General features: G+C 37.3%; 3 protein-coding genes across 6 annotated transcripts; all 3 read right to left on the minus strand.

The window, feature by feature from the left end:
* Positions 1–1,132: 1,132 nt before the first annotated feature.
* On the minus strand, positions 1,133–12,813 carry pals2a (protein associated with LIN7 2, MAGUK family member a). Its single transcript, XM_042489708.1, has 12 exons — positions 12,700–12,813; positions 11,744–11,862; positions 8,165–8,317; positions 7,356–7,505; positions 6,891–7,118; positions 5,927–6,058; positions 4,954–5,056; positions 4,744–4,809; positions 4,472–4,633; positions 4,170–4,372; positions 3,952–4,080; positions 1,133–2,223 (listed from the first exon to the last, which is right to left on the minus strand). The coding sequence occupies exons 1-12, from the start codon at positions 12,728–12,730 to the stop codon at positions 2,047–2,049; spliced, it is 1,653 nt and encodes a 550-aa protein (XP_042345642.1). The 5' UTR covers positions 12,731–12,813; the 3' UTR covers positions 1,133–2,046.
* LOC121945505 (peptide YY-like) lies at positions 12,737–18,729 on the minus strand. Of its 2 annotated transcripts, XM_042489711.1 has the most exons (5): positions 18,644–18,729; positions 18,254–18,436; positions 18,067–18,156; positions 14,250–14,335; positions 12,737–12,817 (listed from the first exon to the last, which is right to left on the minus strand). In XM_042489711.1, coding segments are annotated over exons 1-4 (348 nt in total). In that variant the 5' UTR covers positions 18,646–18,729; the 3' UTR covers positions 12,737–12,817; positions 14,250–14,262. The 2 variants fall into 2 exon arrangements, with proteins under 2 accessions (XP_042345645.1, XP_042345646.1); XM_042489712.1 differs by lacking the exons at positions 12,737–12,817; positions 14,250–14,335 and adding an exon at positions 17,503–17,631.
* Positions 18,676–25,652, minus strand: malsu1 (mitochondrial assembly of ribosomal large subunit 1). 3 transcript variants are annotated; one of them, XR_006105964.1, is made up of 5 exons: positions 25,257–25,652; positions 24,226–24,401; positions 24,053–24,134; positions 23,709–23,932; positions 18,676–18,736 (listed from the first exon to the last, which is right to left on the minus strand). XR_006105964.1 is itself a non-coding variant. In XM_042489710.1 (4 exons), exons 1-4 carry the CDS (start codon positions 25,570–25,572, stop codon positions 23,778–23,780), a joined length of 729 nt encoding a protein of 242 aa, XP_042345644.1. In that variant the 5' UTR covers positions 25,573–25,652; the 3' UTR covers positions 23,405–23,777. The 3 variants fall into 3 exon arrangements, 1 of the variants encoding a protein (XP_042345644.1); XR_006105963.1 differs by lacking the exon at positions 18,676–18,736 and adding an exon at positions 18,737–18,823; XM_042489710.1 differs by lacking the exon at positions 18,676–18,736 and having other exon boundaries at positions 23,405–23,932.
* Between the last annotated feature and the right edge of the window lie 19 nt (positions 25,653–25,671).

The following is a 25,671-nucleotide window of genomic DNA, read 5'->3' on the forward strand; positions in this document are numbered from 1 at the left end:
ATAGAATGTTGCAAAAATGGCTAAAAACACCATAATATAGCATGTCGAAAAAATTACCCTAAATGCCATACAATAGTATGGCGAAACATCAAAATATGATATATCAGCATGCTATTTTCTGTGGTTTTTAGCTGTTTTTTGGACATTCCTCATTCAAATCATATTTTGACATTTTTTGCCATACTATAGTATGGCATTTTCTGTTGTTTTAACATGCCAAATTTTGGTGTTTTGGGCCATTTTTGCAGCTTTTTATGATATGGCGTGTCTTGGCACACTATTTTTTGCTGTTTTGAGGTGTTACCAGCTGTTTTTTGGACATTTTTGCCATACTGCCTTTTCAGTCATTTTTTTCGACATGCATTATTATGGTGTTTTTGGACATTTTTGCAACATTCTATGCTATGGCGTGTCTCTGCATGCCATTTTATGCCCTTTTCAGCTGTTTTTTGCTGTTTCTGGGACATATCAAATTTTGACATTTTTCGCCATACAATAGTATTGCATTTTCATTACATTTGGTGGTGTTGGTCGTTTTTGCAACTTTTTATGCTATGGCGTTTATCAGCATGCAATTCTGGGCGGTTGTTTTTCGGACATGTCAAATTTAAATACTTTTCAACATACTATTGTATTGCATTTATTTACGTTTTTTCGGCACGCCAAATTCTGGTGTTTTTGGTCCTTTTTGCAACATTCTATGTGATGGCTGTTTTTGGGTCCACGTGCATGTACATGTCCCAAAAACAGTTAGAAACCACATAAAAGAGCATGTCGAGAATGCCATAGGATAGTATAGTGTTTGTGTCCGTTTTTGCAACGTCCTAAACTATGGCGTTCTCAGCATGCTCTTTTATGTGGTTTTATGTGGTTTTCAGCTGTTTTTTGGAAGTCATATTTTGACATTTACTATAGTATGCCATTTTCTGTAGTTTTTTCGACATCCTATATTATGGTGTTTTTGTCCGCAACATTCTATCCTATGACGTGTCTTGGTTTGCTATTTCATGTGATTTTCAGCTGTTTTTTCGACATGTCATTTTTTGACTTTTTTTCGACATACTATACTTTGACATTTTCTATGACGAACAAAGAAAATCCAAAGCACTGGTAGAAAACACCAGTTATTTATTTCACATCTGAAAATACATCTTTTCTGAAACCTTGTAAAATATAACCTTTTATAGGTAAATATGAACTATATTTAAAACAGTTAAGTTTTAGTAATATCACATCAAAAGGGATGGTTGTCTGAGATGCAGTACCCTGTTCAAGAGTCCTGTGGAAAGTTTTTTTTCAAACACAAAAACAGCACCTTATCGACAGGTCTAACGGTCTGAAATACTTACATGATTCAAATGTCTGACCATTAACATATTAAATGTAATCTGTTGTGCTTGAGTGAAAGAAATAATGGGCAAACACTACAGATTTACTTTTCCTTCTGTACAATATCAAAGTGTTTTTTTGCAGGTATGAGTTTCAACTGCAAAGACAGCAGAGCATTAATGAAACCTTAAGGAGGAAAAGGGTCTTAAAATATGACACTAATCTACATGTTTTATAGTGGAAAAAATGAGATGAAGTACGGCAGGCATATGCACTGTAAACTTAACACTGAGGTATTGTTCTTTTCAGTGAGCAAGCACTCCTCATTATTGCAGAATAAATAAAAATTCACATCTGTATGTAAGACAGATAAATGGTAAAAATTGTATTTGCTTTTAAAAACATCCTGACACAGGGGCCAGTATCTTTTTCCAATCCATATTAATAGAAAGGATTATTTAAAAAAAATCTTGCCAATAAATAAGTACACTTACTGTGTGTTGTGAGTTGCATAGTGTGCTAGAAAAGAATCTGGCAATTCAGATCAAGGTGACTCTTATGCAGCTTTGTGCGTGACCTATATGAACACAGGTCTGATGTCCAACACTTTGTCCATGTGTGCAGTGCAGTGTTGAATACTCTGTCCCTTCAGGTGTCCCCTTTCATCCCAAGCCTAGCAGTTCAGACAGCTATGTCTGTCCTGTGGAGAGTAAAACATCAGTAGACCCAGCTAACTGGGACCCACTGCGACTCCATGAATAATCGCTCTACTACCTCCTGCAGTTGGTCAAAGGCCTTGTCAAGATTGTCATTGACAATAGTCAGGTCAAAGTAGTGGCTGTATGCCCGGCGGATCCTTGCACTCTCGTCCACAGTTTTCTTCAAATCGTTCTCCTGTTAATGAAATAGAAATAAACTATTGGGATGATGGAGGGAAAAACAAATTATGACCAATGACCAGTTAAAGTTTAATCTTGATTTCAAAGGCTTGAAGGGATAGTTGGGACTTTTTAAATTGCGATTGTATGTGAGATCCAAACTCAGGGCATTACCTTTTTTTTATGACATACTTTCCAACATTTTTGGAATAAAAGGTTCATTCTATAGCATATAGTCCGAAATGGCATTAAAAAGTCCTACTATAGTATGTTGTCTAAAATAACTTCAAAAAGTCATACTATAATATGTCGTCCAAAATAGCATAAAAAATTCATACTATACTATGTCGTTAAAAGTAGCACAAAAAAGTCATACTTGGGTATTACATACAAAATAGCATAAATTTATCTTAACAGTCACTAAACTATGACTTTTATGATGTACTATACATACATTTTTTGCACTTCTTGACATAATGTACTATGACAATTTTTCTACTTTTTATGACATGTTTTATACTATGTTTTTCATGACATACTTTACTGAATTTTTAGTGATATAGTATACTGTGATTTTTTTTTCACTGGTTTTAACGCACTATACTATGTCTTTTTTTCCCACTTTTTGCGACATACTGTGCTGTATGACGTTTTATTCCTCTCTCATTATGACATATTGTACCATGACTGTTATTCTCTTTACATGATACTATAGTATGATGGCATTTATGACATACTATTTTATTTATTTATTTATTTTTAAACTTTTTATAGCAAGTTTACTGTGACATTTTTCTACTTTTTATGACATACTTTATAATCAATTTCTTTTTCACCTTTTATGGCATGCTATACTTAAACTTTCCAACATGCTTGCATACATAAAATCTGACTTTTTTATGACATACTATACTCCTGAAATTTTTATTTACATCTACATTTTATTTATTGTGATTTTCTGTCACATCTTTACATTATTTTTTTTTCTTTAAACAACTTACTATACTTTTCTTGACTTTTCTGTGATTTGTTTTAATGACATACTATACTATGAGCTTTGATTTTTTTTTTTTATTTGACAAAAACACTATACCTACAGTAGTTATCAGTCCCCAATTTAGAGAAGCAGGCAGAGAACCACCTTGGGAGCTAAGCAATAAACTGGTGTAGACTGGGCAGCAGCAAAATGTATTTTAGCCACTTAAAAAAAAAACAGTATTTGTTTAAGTGTAGTCTATGTTTAGAATATTTTCACCAATTTACCTTGCTGTCAGAGAGCCCTTTCTAATTGGGAACTGATCCCATTATATTGCTCTCTTCAAAGCCACCAGACTCCTTTCACACAAACAAACAATTTTATCTCGCAGAACACAGAAGCTTCTAGTCTAGCACTGCCTTGATCAGTTTGTTTGTATTGTTGTGTGACTTTGGGGTTTAAAAGGGTTTATCAAGGGTTCTTCAAATTCACCAAAGTGATTATACAACACAAACTAACCGATCAAAAGTGCATTTAAAACTAGATTTTTTTTTTTTTTTTTTAGGCGGGGCTTCTTTTTCAGTGGCTAAAAGGCACTTTGCTGCTGCCCCTGTCCACAGCAGTACACTGGGCTGGCACTTAAGTCTGCTTCTCCAACCATCATGTCCTGCAGATACTACGCTGTGGATGGAATACTATGGATAAGTACCTGATACAACCTCCCTTAAAAAAGTCCAAACAATCTCTTAAAATCCTATAAAAACCTACCGTGAGTAGTTTGGTCGTAAGTCCAGCATCTACCACAGCTTTGTGCATAGCTCTTAGTGTGTCCAATTCAGGAGCAGCAATGAACACTACAAATGGCATAAACTCAGCAGTCTTCAACACTTTCAGGGCCTGAGCAGAAAATAAAGTGTCACAACCAAAGTTTTAGGGAAAAAACAATCTAAAGAGACATCTCTTAAGAGCATGTGCCTTTGACTAACCTGGGGGTTGACGTCCAGGATGCAGGTACGGCCTGCAGCTACCACTTCATGGATAGAGTCGATCTTGGTGCCATAAAGGTTGGCATCATACTCGCCGTGCTCTAGATAACGGCTTTCCTTGATGTCCTTCTCCATCTGTTCCCGCGTCACAAAGCAGTAGTTCTGGCCATCTCTCTCCTCTTCCCTCGGACGGCGTGACGTGACTGAAGGTAAAAGGTAAGAAAAAGTGTTATGTGTCACCTTGGCGGGGAATCTTGTTGCAGATAATGCAACTACGTCAGCTGTCTGTCTCTCACACTTACAGGGTACTGTGGTTCCATATCGCAGAGGATTCATGACAATAAGTCTGTTCTTCAGGCTCCGCCTCCCTACTCCCTGGGCTCCAATCAGAACCAGCGTTTTCCTCTGAAATGGCGGCATCTTGGCTACCTCCTCATAGATCTGCAGCTCATAACGGTCAAATTCTGTCCAAGGCAATTCACAGGCTAACTGAGCATTGTAATGTAATCTATGCACTTTTCCCAAAATTTCTTGTTTGTAGGATACAGATCACAGATCCAATGGTGATACACACCTGCATTCTTTGAAGTGAGGTACATCATTTTTTTCTTCTTTTTCTTCCCAGTTCCACAGAGCATCCCTGAGACAAATAAAAAAAGAGAGCATCAGATCACCACATAGTGGTGCTTAAGAGCTTCCTGACTATTATGATGACTAAACATGAGAGAGTAGCCGGGAGCACGATGTGAATGAGTTGACCTGTGTGAGCATGATTTGAACTGACCTGTACCAGAAGTATCCCAGTCTCTTCTCACAAAAGCTTTCCTCTTCTCCTCCAAGAACTGACTGGGAATGAGACCAGTAGCTCCACCAACAACTTTGCGTGCCTACATGGACATCAGAGTAGTGGAAAAATGATTGGATTAAATATTTCACATAGTGAAGGATCACCCTGCCACATCTTCCTCATCTTTAGCCATCTCTTGCAGTTTTCAACTGTCAGTTTTACCCCACTTCAAATCCTCCAAATCACTTTGACGTTGCGCTAATAATCACTTCGGGGTAGACAATTAGTGACAAATTTGAATTGAAAGACATATGAAATTGGTTAACTTGTTTATTTCTGTTGTCATTTTCATCTGTAAGAGATCTGTAAAAGACACATAGTTAAACACAATGGACTGACTTATCTGACGTCTCTGCAATGCTAATTTTATGTTTTCTGATAGCGTCATTAATAAATCAAATCTATTGGCAAATAAACTTTAAAGTACTGCTTTGGATGGGGGCTGCAACAAAATGTATCTTAGCCACCTTAAAAAATCAATCAGTTTAACTGTACACTATATTTTTCGATGCTTTATTTTATACTTATTATTGATCAGGACAGCAGTAGATCAGGAACTTGCGAGGGTCTGCTTAGTAAAAGTACTGTTTTTATCAGTGGAGTCAGATGGCTTTAAGGTAACAACTTGAATTTCCTAAATCATTGCTAACAGCAAGGCAAAGATGTGAAAATATTCTAAATATAGCATACACTTAAACTTGATATAGATTTTTCTGGATGGGCCTTTATTTATTTGGCTAAAAACCAACCAACTGAGGCAGTGTTTGCTCAGCACCACTGATTTTAATGTGCATGTTATAAGGAGAAGTTATTGTAAACAAACATTGTGATTCGGTCTATTAACTATGCAGCTCTGGTCTAAGCAGGACTGTCCTTTACAACCATCACTGAGCAAAATCTGTCCACTCACTTGCCACCAGTTGGGGTCCTCCTTGTTGACTACATGAAGGATGTCTCCCTTGGAAAAGGCCAGGCCTGCCTCTTTACAGGGGATCAAGTTGTCTGTGGCCGGATTATAGTTGAAATGGGGCTTCAGATAAATCTAAGAACAAGATATTAGACAATTAAATCAGACAATTCAAATCATACAAAACATATACAATAGCATTCAGCAATACTTCAAATCCCTATAAAATTACATTGTCACATTTAGCTGGATAATGTTAACAAAACACTTTGTTTACCTTGTGCCAAAAATTATTATTTTTTATCTCCAGTGCCATGGCTGTATAACATATAATGTGTCTTGACAACTCTTTAAATGTTAAAATAAAGTTACATGATAATAATGTGCATGTCTTTTTTTCCCATTAACACTCACCATATCTAATTAGGCAGTAATATTTATAGACTTTCTTTAATTAAAACTTTTATTTACAAGATTATACTCTTAACATAACTGAGACCCAACAAGCACATAACCAAACAGTAGAATGAGATCATTCGATCCTCCCCAGCACAAAGGTCAGTGTCTGACATAACCCGACATACTGCTCCTCGGTGTCAGCTGCTGTGTGTGCCTGTTACTGTAAGGAGAGGGGGTGCTCCTGTGAATAGTGGTGTGTGTCCCAGATAATGTGTGGAGTGTTATTAATAGACCCTCACTGGGCTCAGTTTTCAGAAGCCTGGCATTCTGAGGTCACCCAGGTCAGGCAGCTTTTGCCCGATCCCTAACAGGTACAGTACAACTCCAAACAGCCTTGTACACCTGGCACACCAGGTCCTGCACACTCTGTTCTCTGGTGCAATTCATCCACTGATTTAATGATTTACATCATGTTTAAAAGAGCTCCTCAAAAAAAAGAAGTACTCAATATTTCAGATTTTCCAGTGTAACAATATTTTATTGTTTTGTTGTTAAATTGCAGTCTCACCTGTGGAGGTGCCGGTGTGTCTCTGTAGCTGGGCAGGACCTTGAGGGTGATGCTCCCACTGCACTGCCCCAACAGCTCCTGCAGTTCATGGGGATTCCTACCAACTTCGCGACCGTTCACCTCACGGATTATGTCCCCTGTGTGCAGCATGCCCTGCCTGTCAATCGAGCTGCCGTGCAGGATCCGTGCGATCACCATCTCTCCCCGCTCCACTCGAAACGTCACCCCCTGAAAGAGAGTAAGAGTCATTTAGTATCGTACATCAGCACTACATAAATCACACAGGAGGTCTATCTAATGGGTTGGTCAGTCTGGTTGCTATGAAAGAAGGAACAGTTGTCAAGTTACTGTGTAAAACTGCGTCACCCTGTTCTAACACATGGTCAGTAATAGAGGACATGCGTAAAACACTTAACACGTTCCCTCTGCGGAGCTGTGGTTGATATAAATGCCTGGCTAACTCACCAGTGGTTCCCCGGCTTTCTTCTGGATGCCAATCATCCTGACAGCATCAGCAGGCATGAGTGAACTCGTCAACAAAGCACTGCTGTTCACCGTAGCGTGGGGCATTTCATAGCACTTTGAAGCAACTTTGTCATGGGCCTCTATCAAAGACTAAGTCAGGAAAAAGAAGAAAAAAAAGAGAGAGATATCCGTACTTTAAGGTAATTCGAAATACATTTCCAACATGTTTCTCACCAAGAAAGACAACAATCATTGCTACTAACAGTTAATACCACTACAACATGCATTGTATATTCTTCCATTAAAGAGAGAAGACATAAATCACCTTAATGTGCACATTCCTTCATATAAAGACTTTTTCATGACTGCATTAGATCAGATGGCTAATAGATAAATGTAAAATAAATTGTTCCTTTTCTTACCCCAGCAGCCACATCATAGAGTTAGCATTGGTCAGAGACTACAGACTGCATCAGCAAAAGTAAAGATTTACTGAAACTGTAGGTGTCACAGGCTTCTCCCCCCGACTTTACCCACATAACTCAGCCTGCTATTGGCCCGAGGAATACACCCACACCCTCCCATGCCACAGCTTGTAAGAGGTTGAAAATATAAAGGGCTACAAGAAAGCAGAACTGCCACCACTTCAGAGAATATTAGCCAATGGTTTCTGAAACAAGCTCTGACATCCACTCCCACACAAATAGTACACAACTGAAACCATTTACTCTATAAGTCTCTGGGCCATTCACTCCCCTTACACCCAGTAATAGCTAATACCTGTACGAGAGGAATGAGGTCTGAGGTACCTTAAAATGCGGCTCCTGGAGGATTTTGACGAGCTCAGCAGCGGCAGCATCTTTTTCTGGCAGGTTGTTGAGAGAGTCCAGGATGTCCGTGACTAGTTGAACATTATCATTCCGCACAGCTTTTAACTTTACTTCCTCGAGACGCTCATGGGCCTGCACACACACACGCACACACACGCAACAAAAAAATGACCACTGCATTAGGCTGTTTGCTGAGAGCTTGAAACACAGAACATAAAATTAAAATCATCCTATATTTTTGAATTAGAGAATTTAGGTGAGGGTTCCAAATCATGAATCTCTATTTTATGTTGGTATTTTGACCATATAACCCTTTACTATTTTTAAAGCAGATAAAACATAACGGTGAGGGTGAGGCTAGAACAACACATCCAGCATCTTTGTCGAGCAGGTGGATGCTAACCATTTTTTTTTGGTGTTCTCATACCATATTCATAACATTTTTACTTTCTGGGAAACATAATTTTATTGATTAATTTATGACACAACACTTTTTGTCCACCCCACCTATTGCTTTAAAATAATTCTTGTTTCCTTGTCCTAAGGTAGCTATCGTCCCACTAGCTGGAATTCATTCATTTTAGTGAAACAGTAAATTGTTTGGCAACTCAAGATAATATGAAAAGCATTTCACTGTGAAATCATTCACCAGCTAGACTAAGCATACACTGGGCTTTGGTTCTTTTTTTTGCAGACCAATATTCCCAATATTGTCTCTGAAAATGCAGACAATATCAGGAAATGTACCCTATGTACCCTATTCAGCTGTATTTTTTAACAATGAAAACATTGTTTTAGTTCTTTCTAATTTTTTTTCTTATTATTTTTTTTTAAATTTAAATAATCAGGTACAAAGCCTCTTACACTGTTCACTTTTTTAGTACTGACAAAACAAAGCCACACAGATGAACAAACAAAATAATAACAAAAAAACATGCAGACAAGCGCATAAACAAATAAGCCAAACCATGTGAACAATGTTTAAATAATAATCCTAATAGTAATAATAATAAATAGAGAAAAAGGCAACTGCGTCATAACTTTTTTTTTTTTTTAATTGTCATTGTGTATCACAGTACAACAACACCTCTTCAAATGACTGGTTTTGGCTTTTCACATAAGTCTAGCACAGCCCATATGATGCATCACTGCCAGGAACACACACAGAATTAAGACATCCTAAAGTGGCCTTGTATATAATAATAAAGGCCTTAAATATTGTATGGCCTGCTCGGGCCCACAAGACAGCAGCAGAGTGCACTACAAACAGCCTTTACTATATAAATTGCACTATAGGCCTGTGATTTATGGGCCCGCTGAGGAACAGCAGCAATATCCTCAGCTATACACGGCATGGCAGCACACAGCAATACACTGGTTCATTCAGTACACCACCCAGATCTCGGTTACAGCACAAGTTTTACCTAAAATCAGTTCTTGTTTAATAAACTAATTCCATCCTTTAAAACATTTTTCAAATAAGGCTGTCGAATCTCAGCTTAAAGGTACATTTTTCATAACAAAATTTAAACCAGTAAACTATAGAGGGTGGCTATTGATTAAACCATTTTTTCACGATCGCTCTTTTACTGTTGACCAGCTTTGTTCTGGAAATGTTCATATTGGACAAGGAGCTGTTGTAGCATCCTTCCCAAGTATAGGACCTGGAAATTAAAGCCAGTCTTAATGTTTACATTTTTTTTTATCTTTAATTGTTCTCCAATAATTATGGATTCCAGGGCATTTCCAAAATGCATGATAATGAGTTGCTCTCTCTTCTCCAAAGTCTTTCCAGCATGCTGTCTGCTTTACCTTTGACTGTTTAATTGCTGGTGTTATGAAGAATCTGACCATATTTTTTCCAATTGAACTCTCCAAGAAAATCAGTATGTTTACATAATGTCAGAAAAAGTCGAATTATTGTGTAAGTCCGACTAAAACTGGACTTTTACTGGACTAGGCATTCTGCACATGCTCATAGGTGGCCTCCCTCGGTGTTCACGGAAATGGACTATTCGTCACTTATGAGGGGGGCGGGGGTAATGCAAAACGGGTCAGGTTTTTTTTTTTTTTAAATGTAAGCACTGAAAAAAACCTGTGTTTTTTAATTTTGGCTTAGGTGAGGGACATACAACTTGAAAAGGTAGTATTTTATATTTAATTCAAATAAAATAAGTTCCACCCTGGCCAACCCCCTCCTCTGATAAATACAGTCCCAAAACACTTGCACTGAAGCGATGTACTGCTGGGGACGAGGCCACAGCAAAACATAGTTTAGCCACTTAAAAAAAAAAACAATATATTTTTAAGTTTACACTATATTTCCACAATAGCTGAATTAATGAAGCAGTAACCTACAAATCCACTGTTCAGTAAAATGTGTTTCTCAATGGAGTTTTTTTTTTAGATGTAGGCCTAACGGCTTCAAATCCCTGTTGGTAAGGGCTGTTTTAAGGCAAGCGATGGAAATATTCTAAATATAGCGTAGGCTACACTTAAACTGAGATAGATTTTTTTTAGTTGGCTTAAAACTAATCAATGAAGGCAGAGTTTGCTCAGCATCGTTTGATGGTGGTTGGATTGTCTTCATGAAAGCTTTATGGAACTTGAATTTGTGCAGAGTTTTATATAAAAATGACCACTTTACTGAGTGGAGACACATATTAATACCAAGTGTAATTATAATCAGGTTAAATCATGTCTAGATACAATCTGGATACAAGGCACATTTTAATGCAAGGTGTAAAGGGGGTCTATGATATGGCATTACACCAAACTACATAGGAAGGAAAACAGATTAACATTCAAGGAAAGCAGTGCTCCGTTTGTTAGAAATGAGGACAAGAGCTCGCCTTTGTGACAGGTCTTCTTTAGAAATGGTTCTATTCATAGATATAGTAGATGAACCTCATGACCTCAATTTGCATCAGAGATGTTATGTAAGCCATTCGTTCTTCATGCTGTCAACCTCTTTTAGCTGTGTTAAAACCAGTTTCACTGGTGTTAAAAAAGGAACAATTTCATCTACTCAAGCTGAAGCAGAGGCTTTAAATTCCTTTTGAGTGAATATGTAAAGAAAAAAAAACAGGAAGTGTGCCACTTACCACCCTGTACAAAGCAAATGTGATGCTTATTTCTTTCTTCTAGTAATAAGCATAGTTAGACCTTACACTGGCCAGAAAACATTACCTGGCTGCAAGTAATTTAAACTCAACACCGGAACATTAGTTTAGTTAACGTCACAGTGAAGCACATAAACAATTTTGTACACACCCTTGTTAAAAAAAATCATATTTTATAAGTAAGAGAGAACCTGAATATTTCCCCTGCCTCCCACAAAAAAAAAGCATTTTCGCATTGCCTTGCCGGTGAAATATGTTGTTGAGCATTATAAGGTACACTGCCAGGAAGCAGTGGTCATCCAAGATGTGTGGTGACATGCAACACTTATTACACCTTAATTTGGGCTCACTTTGACATCTGCTCCTCAGCTAAAGAAAAGAAAGAGCTTGATGACTAATGAAATTACATCTGTGTGTCTGTGTGTGTGGTTTTTACCTTGGCGAGGGAGCGCACGATGGGGCTCTCCATGATGCCTCTGAGAAAGATGAGGTCAATATCTTTGGCTCCTGAGCCTGATGGCAGGTCTTTCAGGTTGTCCAGTACCTGCTGCATGGCTGAAGGTAAAAAAAAAAAGAAGAAATACTTCAGTGATTTTGGGCAAACAGAATGCCAACAACCACAATCCTTACTTCTTTTGAGCTGGGCAGTCACTGCTTTGTGATGCAGCCAGAAATGTTAGTTACAAACAGCTCATAGCCAGTAATAATTAAAATTCCTAGCCAATGAAAACGCAGATGACAAAAAACAACAACAAAACAATGCTATAATAAGAGCTTACAAGGCAAGAACAATAAGTGGACAGGCTATCAATGGGCCAATTCACAAAGAACATCCCTTATTTCCACTGCAGCAGCAGCAACAAGCACGCAGAGTCACAAAGCAATTGTTCTACTAACAGATCTGCCTTGTAAAGGCTGAGAGCACACAGCAAGAAACTGGAGCCCGAGAGCCAGACAAATACAGCTAGTAAATTCATATTCAGTGATTTTTAATAAAATTAATAACAAATTGTATTTCCATGTACTTATCTTTCCATTAAAACAGGATTTGTCATGCATTTTATGAGAATAAGCTGTCCATTTGCTTTTTTTTCACCAGACAGTTTGTAAATAGAAACAGACAGATATAAATGCAATCACTTTGGGGTTAAACACTTAGTTGTTTTGCAAGTAAATCATATGTTTGTTGTGTTTGTTGTTGCTGTCATGTGTAGTAACTGTATGTCATAAAGGGACAAATGTGAAAGTTCAGAGGCAGCAGCACCCACACAACTATCTCTGGGTAGTGGGCACAGTACCATTCAAATGATAATGAAATGTAAAATTTTGCAGACAACATTACAACAGTTTCTGTGCAAAACATTAGTTCGGACTTTGTCTTTGACAGCTTACCTTTGCCAGACTTTGCATTGGCCACAGTCATGTTTAATATTCCTCTGCTCAGGATGGAGAAAGTCTTGGTCAAAAGCCACCCAACTGCCCGCTTACAGAAACCAGAGCAACTGGAGGGCTGAGGAAGGTGGGAAACCAGCTCAGTCAGTACACTGAACACTAAGATCACCATACTGTACAAGCTATGACATGTTATTGATCAAGCTAGCATGTGTTGCTGTTGAAACAAATGCAGATGGAGGCATGGCTTGCAAAACATAAAACATTTGTACTGATGGTGTTTTATATGCATGTCAGCACAAAGAGCACTTCTGAATTAAGGGAATGACAAAGAGGGCCATTGAATGACAAAGGATAAGTCTCCCATCCTTCTGGCTAAAGGTTGTGCCAGCCACACACTGGGAGGCCCTTGGGGACTGTGCAAACATGATCTCCAAACAGAGTGAGGCAAAAACAGCCCTACCAAAGCCTTGGTGGGTGGGTGGACAAACAGAAGAATGGGCTTTTTGAGCATAGGCCCCTTCTAAGTAAGTAAACTTTATTCATAAAGCGCCTTTCGAAACCGCAAGGGGCTGTACAGTGCAAACAATAAAAGGCACACAGAGGGTAAAGACCCATTACAGGACAAATTGCTTATGAAAGAGCAGTTTTTAACAGCTTCCTTAAACCAACAGGGTGTTGGCCACTACTGCAAAAGCACGGTCTCCTATCGTTTTAAACCTCGATTTTGGGAGAGCCAGAAGGCCTCAATAATTTCACTGTGGCTAGGTGAAAATTGTGACCTCGTTGTGCATTTGTTAGAAGTCTAGAAGTCGTATTTTGGACCATCTGAAGTATTGACACAGAAAAGTGGTGGTAAACAGTGAATTACAACAATCAAAAAGGAGGAACGCAAAAATATGAATGATTTATTTTAGATCTTGAAAGTAGGGGTCAACAGAGTATTGGCCTGGACAATAATCGGGGCTGATATTTGGCATTCTGCCGATTATCTGTATCAGCATTTTATTTTAATGATCGCCAATAAAAATGAATTAATGAAAAAGTATAAATATTAAACTCAGCCAACACCAGGGAAGGCAGTCTGCAATACATGCAAAGAAACTGTCAGCATGAGAGGAACTTTGACTCTGTAAAACTTCAGGGAGCTATTTTTTAATTTATTCATATTTTATTTAAATTTTCACTCAAGTTTATAAAATAAAATTTTCAAAAAGTTGCAGGGACATTATGTTGAAAGTTTCAGTTTTGATTAAATATTTGCTGAAGGCAATTAAACAAAGTTTTGTGTTGGAGTTTGTTATATTCCAAATTCTAAATTTCAACAGAAATATTTTCATTTTTATTGTAAATGCAAATAGGTTCCGGTTATCAGTTATCGGTCTCATTAAACTTATCGGTATAAGTATCAGCCCTGAAAAACCAATATCGGTCGACCCCTACTTGAAAGTGTAATACAGTTTTGTTAGATCAAGGACACTGTATTGTCTTCACATGAAACTCAACATGTATGTGTTAGTCAGGGAGAAACAAGAAAGGCACAAACTCACCTACAAATCGTGTTCAGATCATCAGTGCAGCACTCCCAGCACGGAGCCCCACGTTTTCTACAAAACACTCATCTGGACTCTTTGGACTTAAGGGTGAATGGAAGGAAAATCACATTACACCTTTTTTTAAGTGACATAGTCCAAGACAACTTAAAAGCCCTCTTAAATATGGACAAAAACATCTCATGCTGGTAAGTAAGGTCCTCTTTGCCCCAGGGTTACCTTCATTGCCCACCCTGTCCTGTTAATATAGTGGCACTGTAATACAGCCATTGTAATTGGCTGAGCTAATCACATGACCAAAGTCTGCTCATCAAGACTATCACCATCACCAAACTCAGCTCAAAGGAGTGACTGTGGATTTAAAAGTATCAAAACTTGTAACAACAATAAGCTTTCATGTAATGTCTGTATTTTACTGTATTTTTGTACAAAGACTATTGTCTGTGTCCTTAATAAAGTCACTTAAAAAATGTAATTTATGGGATTTTTGTGGTGATTTACAGAACTACTATGAAGATAGTTCTAGTCATTGGAGCTGCCCAAATACTCTGTTGTTAAGCACTGCATATTCCATGTGCAGGAACCTCTATTGTTTTAAGCAATTTTTGAATAACATGTTCTCAACTTTAAAATTAGGCAAATGTCCAAAATTTTTTAAGTAGATCAAAAACAATATTTTTCAGTAACCTCAATATTTCCAATGATTAAAGAACAATTTTCAGGTAACACTGACCATGATTACAAGTTTATAGATGTGAAACTAACTTTATCCATGCATCACCACTGATGATGTCAAAATTCAATGACAGTAATACAGTAAGCATTGTTTTTGACTGAATTGAAACACTTAACACTTGTTTTTGACTTTCTGGTTATTTATTTGATGTAATATTTAGACTAGAGCTAGGCCAGTTGATCAGGCATGGTGATGTATTAATTTATTTTTTCTCCTATAAAAAGACTTGGTTAATAGTTATTCTAAACTAAGAGATTTGTATCACTATTGCTAGTTCATTGAAAAATGAAAATACTATCGGCCAAATCATTGTAATAGACTTTAGGGATGCATGATAATGGATATTTTGCTGATACCCGATATGCCAATTTAAAAAAAAAAAAACCAACCCACTTGCCTATAACTAATATCGATACATCCACTTTTTTACTTAACATGCAGTCTCCTCTGTAATGTAATAAACATCATATTACGCATACTCTTACTGTGATGACTCACCAGCAGATGGAGACTTAAAATATTGTGTTTTTCAGTGTATGTGATGTTCATACATTGCGCAAAATAAGAAGAATACTTATATATAGAGAGAGTTGACGCAGAAAGCACACAGTTGCTTAAGGCACCGCTTACACTCCTTATCAGACCCACGAGGAGCAGCGAGGTGGACAGTAAGCGCAAGATACTCGTGGTGGCAGTTACGTTTCTCTAGCGGCTCCAAAGTCATGACACTGGAGCTAAACCGAAATCAGCTTCCACGAAACGTGTCGCCTGCACTTGTTAAAACGTGCTGTCAAGCTACATGCGCACTGGGCACGTGTCCACCTCAAATGTGAGTTAACTTAGCTAAAAATGATCACTAGCTCTTTGTAGCTAATTAGTGTTGGTAAACATCTGTGTTGACGTTAACGCACAACGATCCGATATCATTTGCGATATGCAGCTACATGTTGTCAGGTCCTCATTGGCGCTTAGCGTTACTCCACTAATGTCCGACCAAGTTGGTGCTGGCCATTACTAGTTTGGGGCTCGTATGCACGCAAGTTAGCGATGCTAATTACTGCTAGCAAATACCGGCGTGCGCTTACAAATCGTTAACACAAACAGACACTGTTGTGCTGCCACAAACGTACAGACAAGCCGGCAAAATTTGCACAACTTAATTCGCCCTTTCATGTTGCGAAGGAGAAGTAGTGAGGTACAGTTGGCAGCAAGTCAATACATTAGCTAGTAGCTAACCGTTACATCATGAGGCTCGGACTAGCTAGCTAATGTTAGCTGGTTGTATGTATGTAATAAACTAGAGGGTCCCATGATGAGAACGTTGTTTATGTGTCTGGTAAAATGAATGAATGATACGTTACCCGATTTAATTAGTATCATCCAGTCACGCTTTCATGCTTCCCTCCATTGCAGTTTCCTAATATGCAGACCTCTTGCGCAATAGTAACTTGTTAGTGTGAGTCTGCCTGCGCCCCGTCCAGCTACACTGTGATGTGCTAATGACATTCAATGCCGCTCAAGTTATATCTAGCACATTGAAATCCTGCACAACCCACCCATATAATTTACCGTAAACTTTACCCCACAACGACAACCGGTAATTGTGAAAATGTATGTGCGGGTAAACAGCCTCCACGGTTTCTTAAATCACTGTTTCACCATCAAAATGCAATGACCCATAAAAATTAATGCCACATACCCTCTGGCTGCCTTTGATTGAAGACTTTGTATACCAGTGATAGCGGGTTGTTGGGTGGTCTCCCCAGCCATTTTCTAATACTCAATAAAAATACACTGATATTTTTATGTACTTTAGGCCTGTTCATATATCTGTTCACATATCATCATATCTTTTCATGCAACCATTAATGGCATCTGTGATATACCATCCCCACATTTGCCCACAAGTAATCTTATTTGCACCACACATAGCACCAAGCAATATCCCATTCACCATATCTGGTAATTCAGCAGCACTGAAGTGTCTTTAGAGAGACAGAGCTTGCATAGTTATAGAGAGCTAGAAGCCTGGACCATGTGTCATAACAGAGTTAACCAAATTCACTGTGTTACCTGATTTGCTTTTGATATATCCAGGCCACTTAATTGGATTAAATTGTTAATCTGTTTTCAGGTAAGGTGGAGGCACATCTAAACTGGCTTGATATTACAAGTGGAATAAATGCAACACTATGGTGAACTCAATTTACAGTTAATTTCTAATTTAACTCTCCCCGGAAAAGAACACTAGCAGCAGAGATGAATTACAAGGTATTTGCCCCACTTGGAAAAACTGTCAAAATGTTTAGATGCCTATCCACCGGTAGAGAGCACTGTTACTCCACAAGAGGATGACACACATTACATTGATCGACATACCTACACTGCAGGCAGGCAAGGTAGTATAGCTAAATGTTTGTTAGGACAAATGAGCCTGAGAGAGACAATGGGTTAATATGTCAATATTATGTTTTAGGGTACCACTGGCAATATTATAGGCCAAAATAGTTGCATTACACAATGTTTATTCCATGCAGTACATGTTCAATTGATGTCAGTAACAGACATGGCAGCAGCTTTACGGTTAAGTCGACCTGCAAATGACAGTGGCAGCAGCATCACCACAGTGGCAGCCCGTCATACCTACAACACAAGGAAGTTAAGTGAAATGTTGTTTTTGACAAATATTAAAACCTACAGTATGTGAGTCTTCTTGTTTTAAAAAACACATAAGAGTAAGAAAGTGTATTTAAAAAACATCTGTTAATAGTATGTAACAAAATCCGATACCACCACTAACTACAACTTTAAAAATCAACTCTTATCAACAGTGTAAACATAGACTGACCATCATCAGCTTCACATGAATAGATTTATTACATGGCTATTGCATTGAATTACACTAAATTATATGGAATGTTTCTGGTATCTTATCTCACACTTTTTATCATACAATACCATACATAAATACAAACAAAAAAACTGACATAGATAACACATACAGTTTAAAAAAAAAATCTTTGTATAAAAAATAAAACAACAAAAAAGTATAAAAAGCAACATTTTGAAATAACTTACCTTATGTAGTTTGATCCTGGAATACTCTCTGTGCTCTCGCTCACAAACACGTCTGAAAATACAGTATCTGGGACATCTCTTTTCCCATACCTATGCAGAAAAAAGATTCAGGCAATCTATCAGTACTTTGCATGTACTTTCAAAATCATCTGTACTTAAAGCATGTTATAACAACCGAAGGACTAACCTCTGTCTCGTAATGAGATTGATGTAGTGTCTTAATGCAGAGTAATATTTGGCGAGCTCCTCAGGTGGTGCGCCTTCCCGGGGACTAGCAGGCTTGGCAGGGTATGCGTTTATGCCAGACTGAATACAAGCCAGCAGGCAGAGAGCCAGAATACCCAGCGACATCACAGCGCTGGAGCGAATCCTGGACCACATGGAAAAGAGAGTCAAAACACATCATTAAATAAAAATAATTATTCAGTAATGTACAATGCCAAAATCAAAAGTAGAAGTTCTATATTGGATTGGTATGCCACCATAAAAGCTTCCAGATCCAACATTACTTATTGACATACAATAAAAAAAAGTGTGCATTTCAATGAAAAGGTGAGAAATGAAAAAGACGGCTTACATTACAATGCAACACTTGAAAAGTCTGCTGTGGTCGATTTTCTCGCTGTTGAAGGCACCTCTGCCAGTTTCCCAACATTGCCTGTGTTTTATACTGTGTGTCAGATGGGGAGGGAGGGTCATTTCATTCACTTTTAGGGTACTCCTGAGAAATATCTCGGCCTCATTAGTTTGGTAATCCCTGAATGTCACGACAGTTAAACAAATGGAGATACTCAGTTACAATATTGTGAAAAGACCAAAACATGTAAGATGTCACAACATTTAATTCATTAAAACATCAATGATTTGAATTGAAGGTGTACATTTTTGTTTTGTTTTTTTCAATCATTTTAGCAGAGGTGTGTTTTGAAGATATTCTTATTCCTGAATTACCACAAATGTGTGTTTTACAGCATGATCAACTCCATTTTCAGCAAATGTCTTTAATTTAGAGGTGCAGTTAATTGATTCCAAACAATCTGAAATGTGCTTATTTTATCCTTAATCAATCTTGCTTCAACATTAAGTACACAATATAGACGATTCATGTTTAAAAAGTAGAAAAGAGACTACTCTTGATTACAGCAAGTTTATCCTTTCCTATCCGTTCCAAAAGTGCATTTTAATATCAAAGTGTAGTCCTTGGCAAAGTTGTGGGAAAAAGTGTAGACGGATCTGTTAATTTAGAGTGTCCACTTAAGAGTCACAGCCAGCATGACAAGCCTCAATAAAACCAATGATGTGTAACTTCAAATGGCTGATGGTGGTCTCTTGTTTTCACATTAAGATGAAATATGTTTGGGGAAATGATGTTTAATTTTATGGAGAAATGCAGAGGGGGTGTCTGCATCAAGAAACATGAATTTAATGAAGCAATATTACATGAGAGGGTGTGCTGTAACGTCATTTATGGCACAACAGTGATGTGGTCAGGACTAAGGTGTTTGCACCAAGGTCTATTGGCAAACTGATTGGAATTCTGTGTTGGAACTACTTGTGCATAAATAATCTGAAAAATGTATCGTTATAAAATTGTTTGAATAATAGAAAAGGCAGATATAGTCTTTATCACATGATAATCAAAGCATCTTTTTATGCACGGCTTTGGTTTAATGCTTACAGAAGTGATTCAGTTAAATGAAAAACAGTCTAATATTTATAAAATTGAATTTTTAAAAGTAATTGTTTCTTTTATTAAGTAAGCACAGTTTTGAATACATTATAATTCATTTTCAGTATGTTACATAATCAGTGTTGCATCACTGTTGTAATTAAGTTTAAGGTACAATTCACCTAAAATAAAATTGGATTTAAGTCATTTTAAGACGATATAAGAACCTGTAGACACCCTGCATGTATGTGAATATAAATATATATATTTTTTGCATTCTCTTAAGATCTCATGTATATAATCTACACGAATGCAAAACAGTGGCTTTATAACTCGACTTAAAACACAACTGACTTTTGGCCAAAGCAAAAAAGCAACAAAGCTCCAAATTACACCAAATCAAACAGGAAGGGCCAGTAAATCACTCAAACCTATACATTTTCAATTCCAGGCTGATAGAGGGCACAAAAAGCTTTCGGCCCCTAAATGGTAAGATTACTTTAATGGTAACTATTTTCTTTGAAGAGCACTCTAGTGAAATTTGACAGTAGATTGGTGCTGTCGTTTCCTATGACAGTCATATCAGAACTCTTGCAGAGGGCAAGCACAGTCTTGAAAGGAAAAGTACATAAGAACTAAGCCCTTTTAGCCTCACATTAAACACTTATTAAAAATGTATTCATTTTTCATATAATGATTTAAATAGACAACACAAATCAAAGTATCACTCCCATATCCTGTTTACGGTCACTACAAATGTCATCATGACTGCTCCAAAACTTCTAGAAAGCAGAGTAATAAATCTGGCAAATCTGAAATATAATGCATATGTAGAGGATAATATCAGTACTCCTATTCCTACAATAATACATAAAGCACTACTTGTCATTTTCTGAAGAGTCACCAGCCAACGTCTTCAAGAACTTTTCATCACCTTTATTTGTGAATGAATGGATGTTCTGTATGGACAAAGGCTAATAAAAAAACGCCTGATTTTAAATACTTAGGTCACATCAGCTGGCACAGTACATTGGTGACAAATGAAAGCCAGGTGGACAAAGCACAGAGAGCCATTTTGGTGCCATGTCTGATACAGTAGATGTGCTCTCTGGTAACACTTCTTATAAAGACCCTCCACTGAGAGAGCACCAAGCATTGCAATCAAATGCCAACCCACCTGTAGGACGCAGACTGAGAATCTGAATATTTACTCCTTCTACTTGTTCTTTGAAATCACCAATACAACACGAACAGCACAGAGGCTTTTAGGGGCTTTTAGCTGGGACTGAAGTGTTGGTTGGGGGTTGAATAGATAAATGATTTATCTGCAGCCAATTGCATACCAGGGAGTAATTTGCAGCATCCGATAAATTTGCTAATTTCTCTGTGGTTGCCATGCACACACATGGAATTATCTGCAAATAAAGGATGTGGTGAAATTGAGTTAACAATTTTGTGCCACCTAATATACCTTAAACAGCAATAAATCCACTATGGAAGACAGATGATCTGCTGTTTCCAAAAGCAAACTAATCTCCTTCAATCTCCTCCATCATAGAGGATATTAACATCATGGCCATTAACGGCGACACAACAGCGGGTAAAATGGCTGTGCAGCTAATGAGAACATTAGCCACACTGGCAACTTTTGAGTCAAACACAGAACTAATCTTTGCTCTTCACTCATTTCAGTTTTCCCTCTGGAGTCATTTTGCTAATCTGCTAGAACCCAGCTGATTTAATAGTTTGTGACACAAAGGGTCACACACTGAACTGCACTAAATGATTGCATCAGTCGGTTCTGTGCAATCTCACAAGTACCACCATTACAAAATGAAAATGTGACAGTGTGTCAATGTGTCAGTCATCAGATAAATTATGAATATTTAATATTGATCAACACTTTAAAGTCCAATAGCTGCATTTTAGGGCGTTTCTGATGGTGTAAAGCTGGAAACTCTGTTACTTGAAGCTGTTGAGATTAATTCTTATCTTTTGAGTCATTCTTCACTTTCAGACCACAACCGCAAGGCACAAAAACATTCAAACATCTAGTCCCATCAGGCTCTGCGCAGGCATCTCCCGCTTCATTACATTTTTACATTCAGCTAATGTTCAGATCCAGCATGACTTAAAACAAGTCAATCATACAGAATGGTCACTTGCAAGGAAGTTATGACAGTTTTTGTGTGTGTGTATGTGTGTGTGTGTGTGTGTGTGTGTGTGTGTGTGTGTGTGTGTGTGTGTGTGTGTGTGTGTGTGTGTGTGGGAGAGAGAGAGCGTGCAGTCATGTGGTAGTTGTGCTTCTGGGGCAGTTTGGATCTACCATCAGACTTTGCATACAGTTCCAAAACAAACATTTGATTAAGTCAGGTACAAAATCTTGTCTAATTTTTGTTGACAAATAAGTCAATGGTTTTTACAGAGGGATTTTGGATATCTCAAATCAGAAAATACTATAAACAGCCATAACAAAATCAATTTCGATTTCTTAAACTAGAGTTAAAAAAAAAAAAAAAAAAGATGCCACCATGAAACTTCCCCAGTTGATTCCTTGCATTCGGATATTTTTCAAGTATTTGTTTTTATTTAAGTTTTTTTTTCATTTCATGTTGACATATGCAAATTAGATATGATTTAAGTAAATATGCACTTTAGCATTATATTTTATATTATATTTTATTAGCTTTATATTTCCAGAATTGAAATCTTTCAAAGTTTCATAATTAACCAGTGCATGAAAAAATAAAATAAAAATAAAATTCATTTTTTAGTAATCTGAACTCAAATAAACACCTAAATGTGTATTTTGGACAATTTCTTTCAGTTAGTCTGAAAGGAGACACATTGTGAAAGCAAAATATCCCACCCTCTCAAAAATGACCAGTGCATGAAAAAAAAAAATCACTTGGGGTGTCTCGCCTTCATAAAACCTTTTTAATCTTCAGCAATAATTTATTAGTGTATTTTAATGTAATGTTATGACAGAAACTCAAAATATCTACAGAGACCTTGGTGAAGGATATCTTAAAATGCTGACGTATTAGTTTTATAATGTTGTCAGTATACTTTTTATTAATAACATACGTTGTATCCTCAATACTGGCTATTAGCTGAAGACTGCACAGTTGCAGACTGTCGAATTTCTTTGAATTACACAAGCGCTGACCGACCTTTCAGTATGTCACCAATTCACTGAGCAATCTTTCCGCACACATAAGTGCTGAGCGAAAAGCATGTCACCAATAATACTTTGAGCAACAACTTCTCTTTTCCCCGGAGGAGCAATCTACCTGTTTGATTTGGTTGAAAGCATCAACGAGAATGGTTTGTTTTTGTGACCCATAAATCAATTTTTTGAAAAAATGTTTGTAAATCTCACTCTTTGCTGACAGCAACTCGGTTAATGGGAACTTTTCGGGAAGGGTGAGAGTGCACTTTATATAGTAATGTACTTTGCACAACTTTGAAGTTCTGGTACTATTTCCTTTTCATGAGTCTGTATTCCATAACTCTGCTACATTTTTTTTATGTCATGCCTTTTGACAACAAGAGGTTGCCTACTTTCAGTTTAAATGATAATGTAAAATTCACTTGTACTGTGATAATACAAGAAAATATTCAGAAAATAATTTGAAAAGATTTAGAATTGTATTAAAATAATTTATTTTTGACCATATCAGTATGGTAAAACATATATATAATATATATAACATATATTCGGCAGCATACCCCAAAATCATTCAAATATACGCTGATGTTTTACAAATACCACCTGATGTCCTCTAATGGTGCAAATATGAAAAAGAAAGGTCTATACAATTAATCAATGTGACCAATGGGACCAGTCATCCACAAGGTACTGGTGCTCAGTTCAGTCAAATATCTCAATCCAAAACGCTTGTTTTTTTGGGGGGGGGTTTTTGACTAAAGACAATTTTCAGTGACAAAATCACCTTTTATTTTTACTCACAGAGATAGGAGATTATGTATCCAGTGTCCCAAAGAAGTAGAAAAGTCTGTGTCCATCTTAGATGACTTGTCACTTTGTGACTTCAAGATCATATATGAAGTCTTCTGGAAGCTTCTCGGGGGGTATACTCTTCAGCTGCTCATCATACATGCGAAGAGTCCAAAGTTTCTCCAGTTCATACACTTCTCTTGTCTCGGGTAGCATGAAGTGAACAACCATATTCCCTGAGACACAAAGAAGAGCAGAAAGTGATTACTGCTGCTAACTCTATCAACAAACATTCGTTCATATTAATAACTGTCTAAATTAGGTATAAGAAGATAGGATTTCTAAGTTTTACAGACCAAAGTCAATACACATCCAGTCCTCTGCATCCTTTCCTTCTATCTTGACATGTGGAGCTCCATCTTTCTTTAGAAACTTGTACTGGAGGAAAACCAGCCACCGCATAAGTTTTAAAAACAAACACAGGTTGCACATATCAACACTTGTCCATAAGGAAATTATTGTCAGTTACCACTTTGATGGCATAAAGTGCCATTGCACGGAGGTGTCTTGGAGATACACCGCTGGCAACAATGAAGTACTCTGTGTATTTGATCTGATCTGGTACTTTTATCACACAGATGTCCACTGCATTTTCCTGACGCAGCAGAGACACCAGCACATCGAGGGTGAACGTCTCAGGAGATCCTGGAGAAAACAAGAGTGAAAGACTTTGTCTGACAATAATTAAGCAATAAATGTTTCTCAAAAATGTTAAGGTTGAACTATATTCATTTTAATCATTGCACGGTAGGTACTAAAATGCTATTTGTACTGAAACAGAGAAATACATTCAGTAAATAAAGCAATGCACGGTGACTGTGGCTCTTAATCTATTACATTAAGTCTGCAACTAACCATTTTTAGTTATCTGTCAATTCACAGATTATCTTACAGGTCAGTTAAAATTGTGTTATAAGTCTGCTAAGTGTCAGAAAAAACTGAAGAGGCCAGGCACAATTCAAAATCTGAAACACTCAATGAATTTCAAACAAAAAAAAGTTCCAGTTTCTCAAATGTGAGGATTTGCTGCTTTGGGCTCTAGATAAATCTGATGTACTATTTTTGGAAAGTAAGGGGGGGGATTAACAAGTAGCTGCCCTTACAATTTCACGGGGTCCAAACTCATGACTAAATTTCTTTTCTTTTATCATTAGATTAATCTGCCACTATTTTTTTTCTATAACTCAATGAAAAATTCCCCCCGCAGTTTCCCAAATCCCAAAGCATCGCATCCAAAAATATTACTGTGCATTAGCCCGGCCAACACAACAAAACAAAAGGAAATTCAGTTTACTATTATACATGTTAAAGAAATGCAGAACAAATATGATAAAATCATATAAATAGCACTTTTGATTTAAAAATACAAAAATACTAAAGAGAATTGATCATTCAAAATATTTACTCGTGATTAATTGTCTATCGCTGTCGATCGAGCAGTTGATCTATTGACCGACTAAACATTTCAGTTCTTAACGTTAAACAGCTAACGTTACTTACTTTGCCTTCGTGCACTAGTATCACTGTCCATCTCGCGTGATTTCTCTTCAGACACTCCGGTGCTCTTCTCTGAATCACTGCTGCCCTGACAAATCTCTGAATAAAATCTTTTTGTGTCTAAGAGAAGTGTAGATACATGATGCCGGTGCGGACACGAAGAGACATTTGCTGTAAATCGTCGAGGCGAAAACGGACCATCACTACGAGCCGAGGTGGAGACCGAAGAGACGCCTCTAAAAACACTACTTTGTTCAAGTAAAACTCCACTTTTAAATACCGTCAATACCAGTTTCTTAGAGCGAGTAAGAATATTCATGATTTTAACTTTTACAACAAGTCAGAATATCTCAATCAACCACGAGCTTTTCAAAAGCTAAAAAGCTACAAACAGGAAGTAACTCGCTCGTCCTTGACT

Source organism: Plectropomus leopardus, chromosome 7 (assembly GCF_008729295.1).
Source record: "Plectropomus leopardus isolate mb chromosome 7, YSFRI_Pleo_2.0, whole genome shotgun sequence".
Classification (NCBI taxonomy): Eukaryota; Metazoa; Chordata; class Actinopteri; order Perciformes; family Serranidae; genus Plectropomus; species Plectropomus leopardus.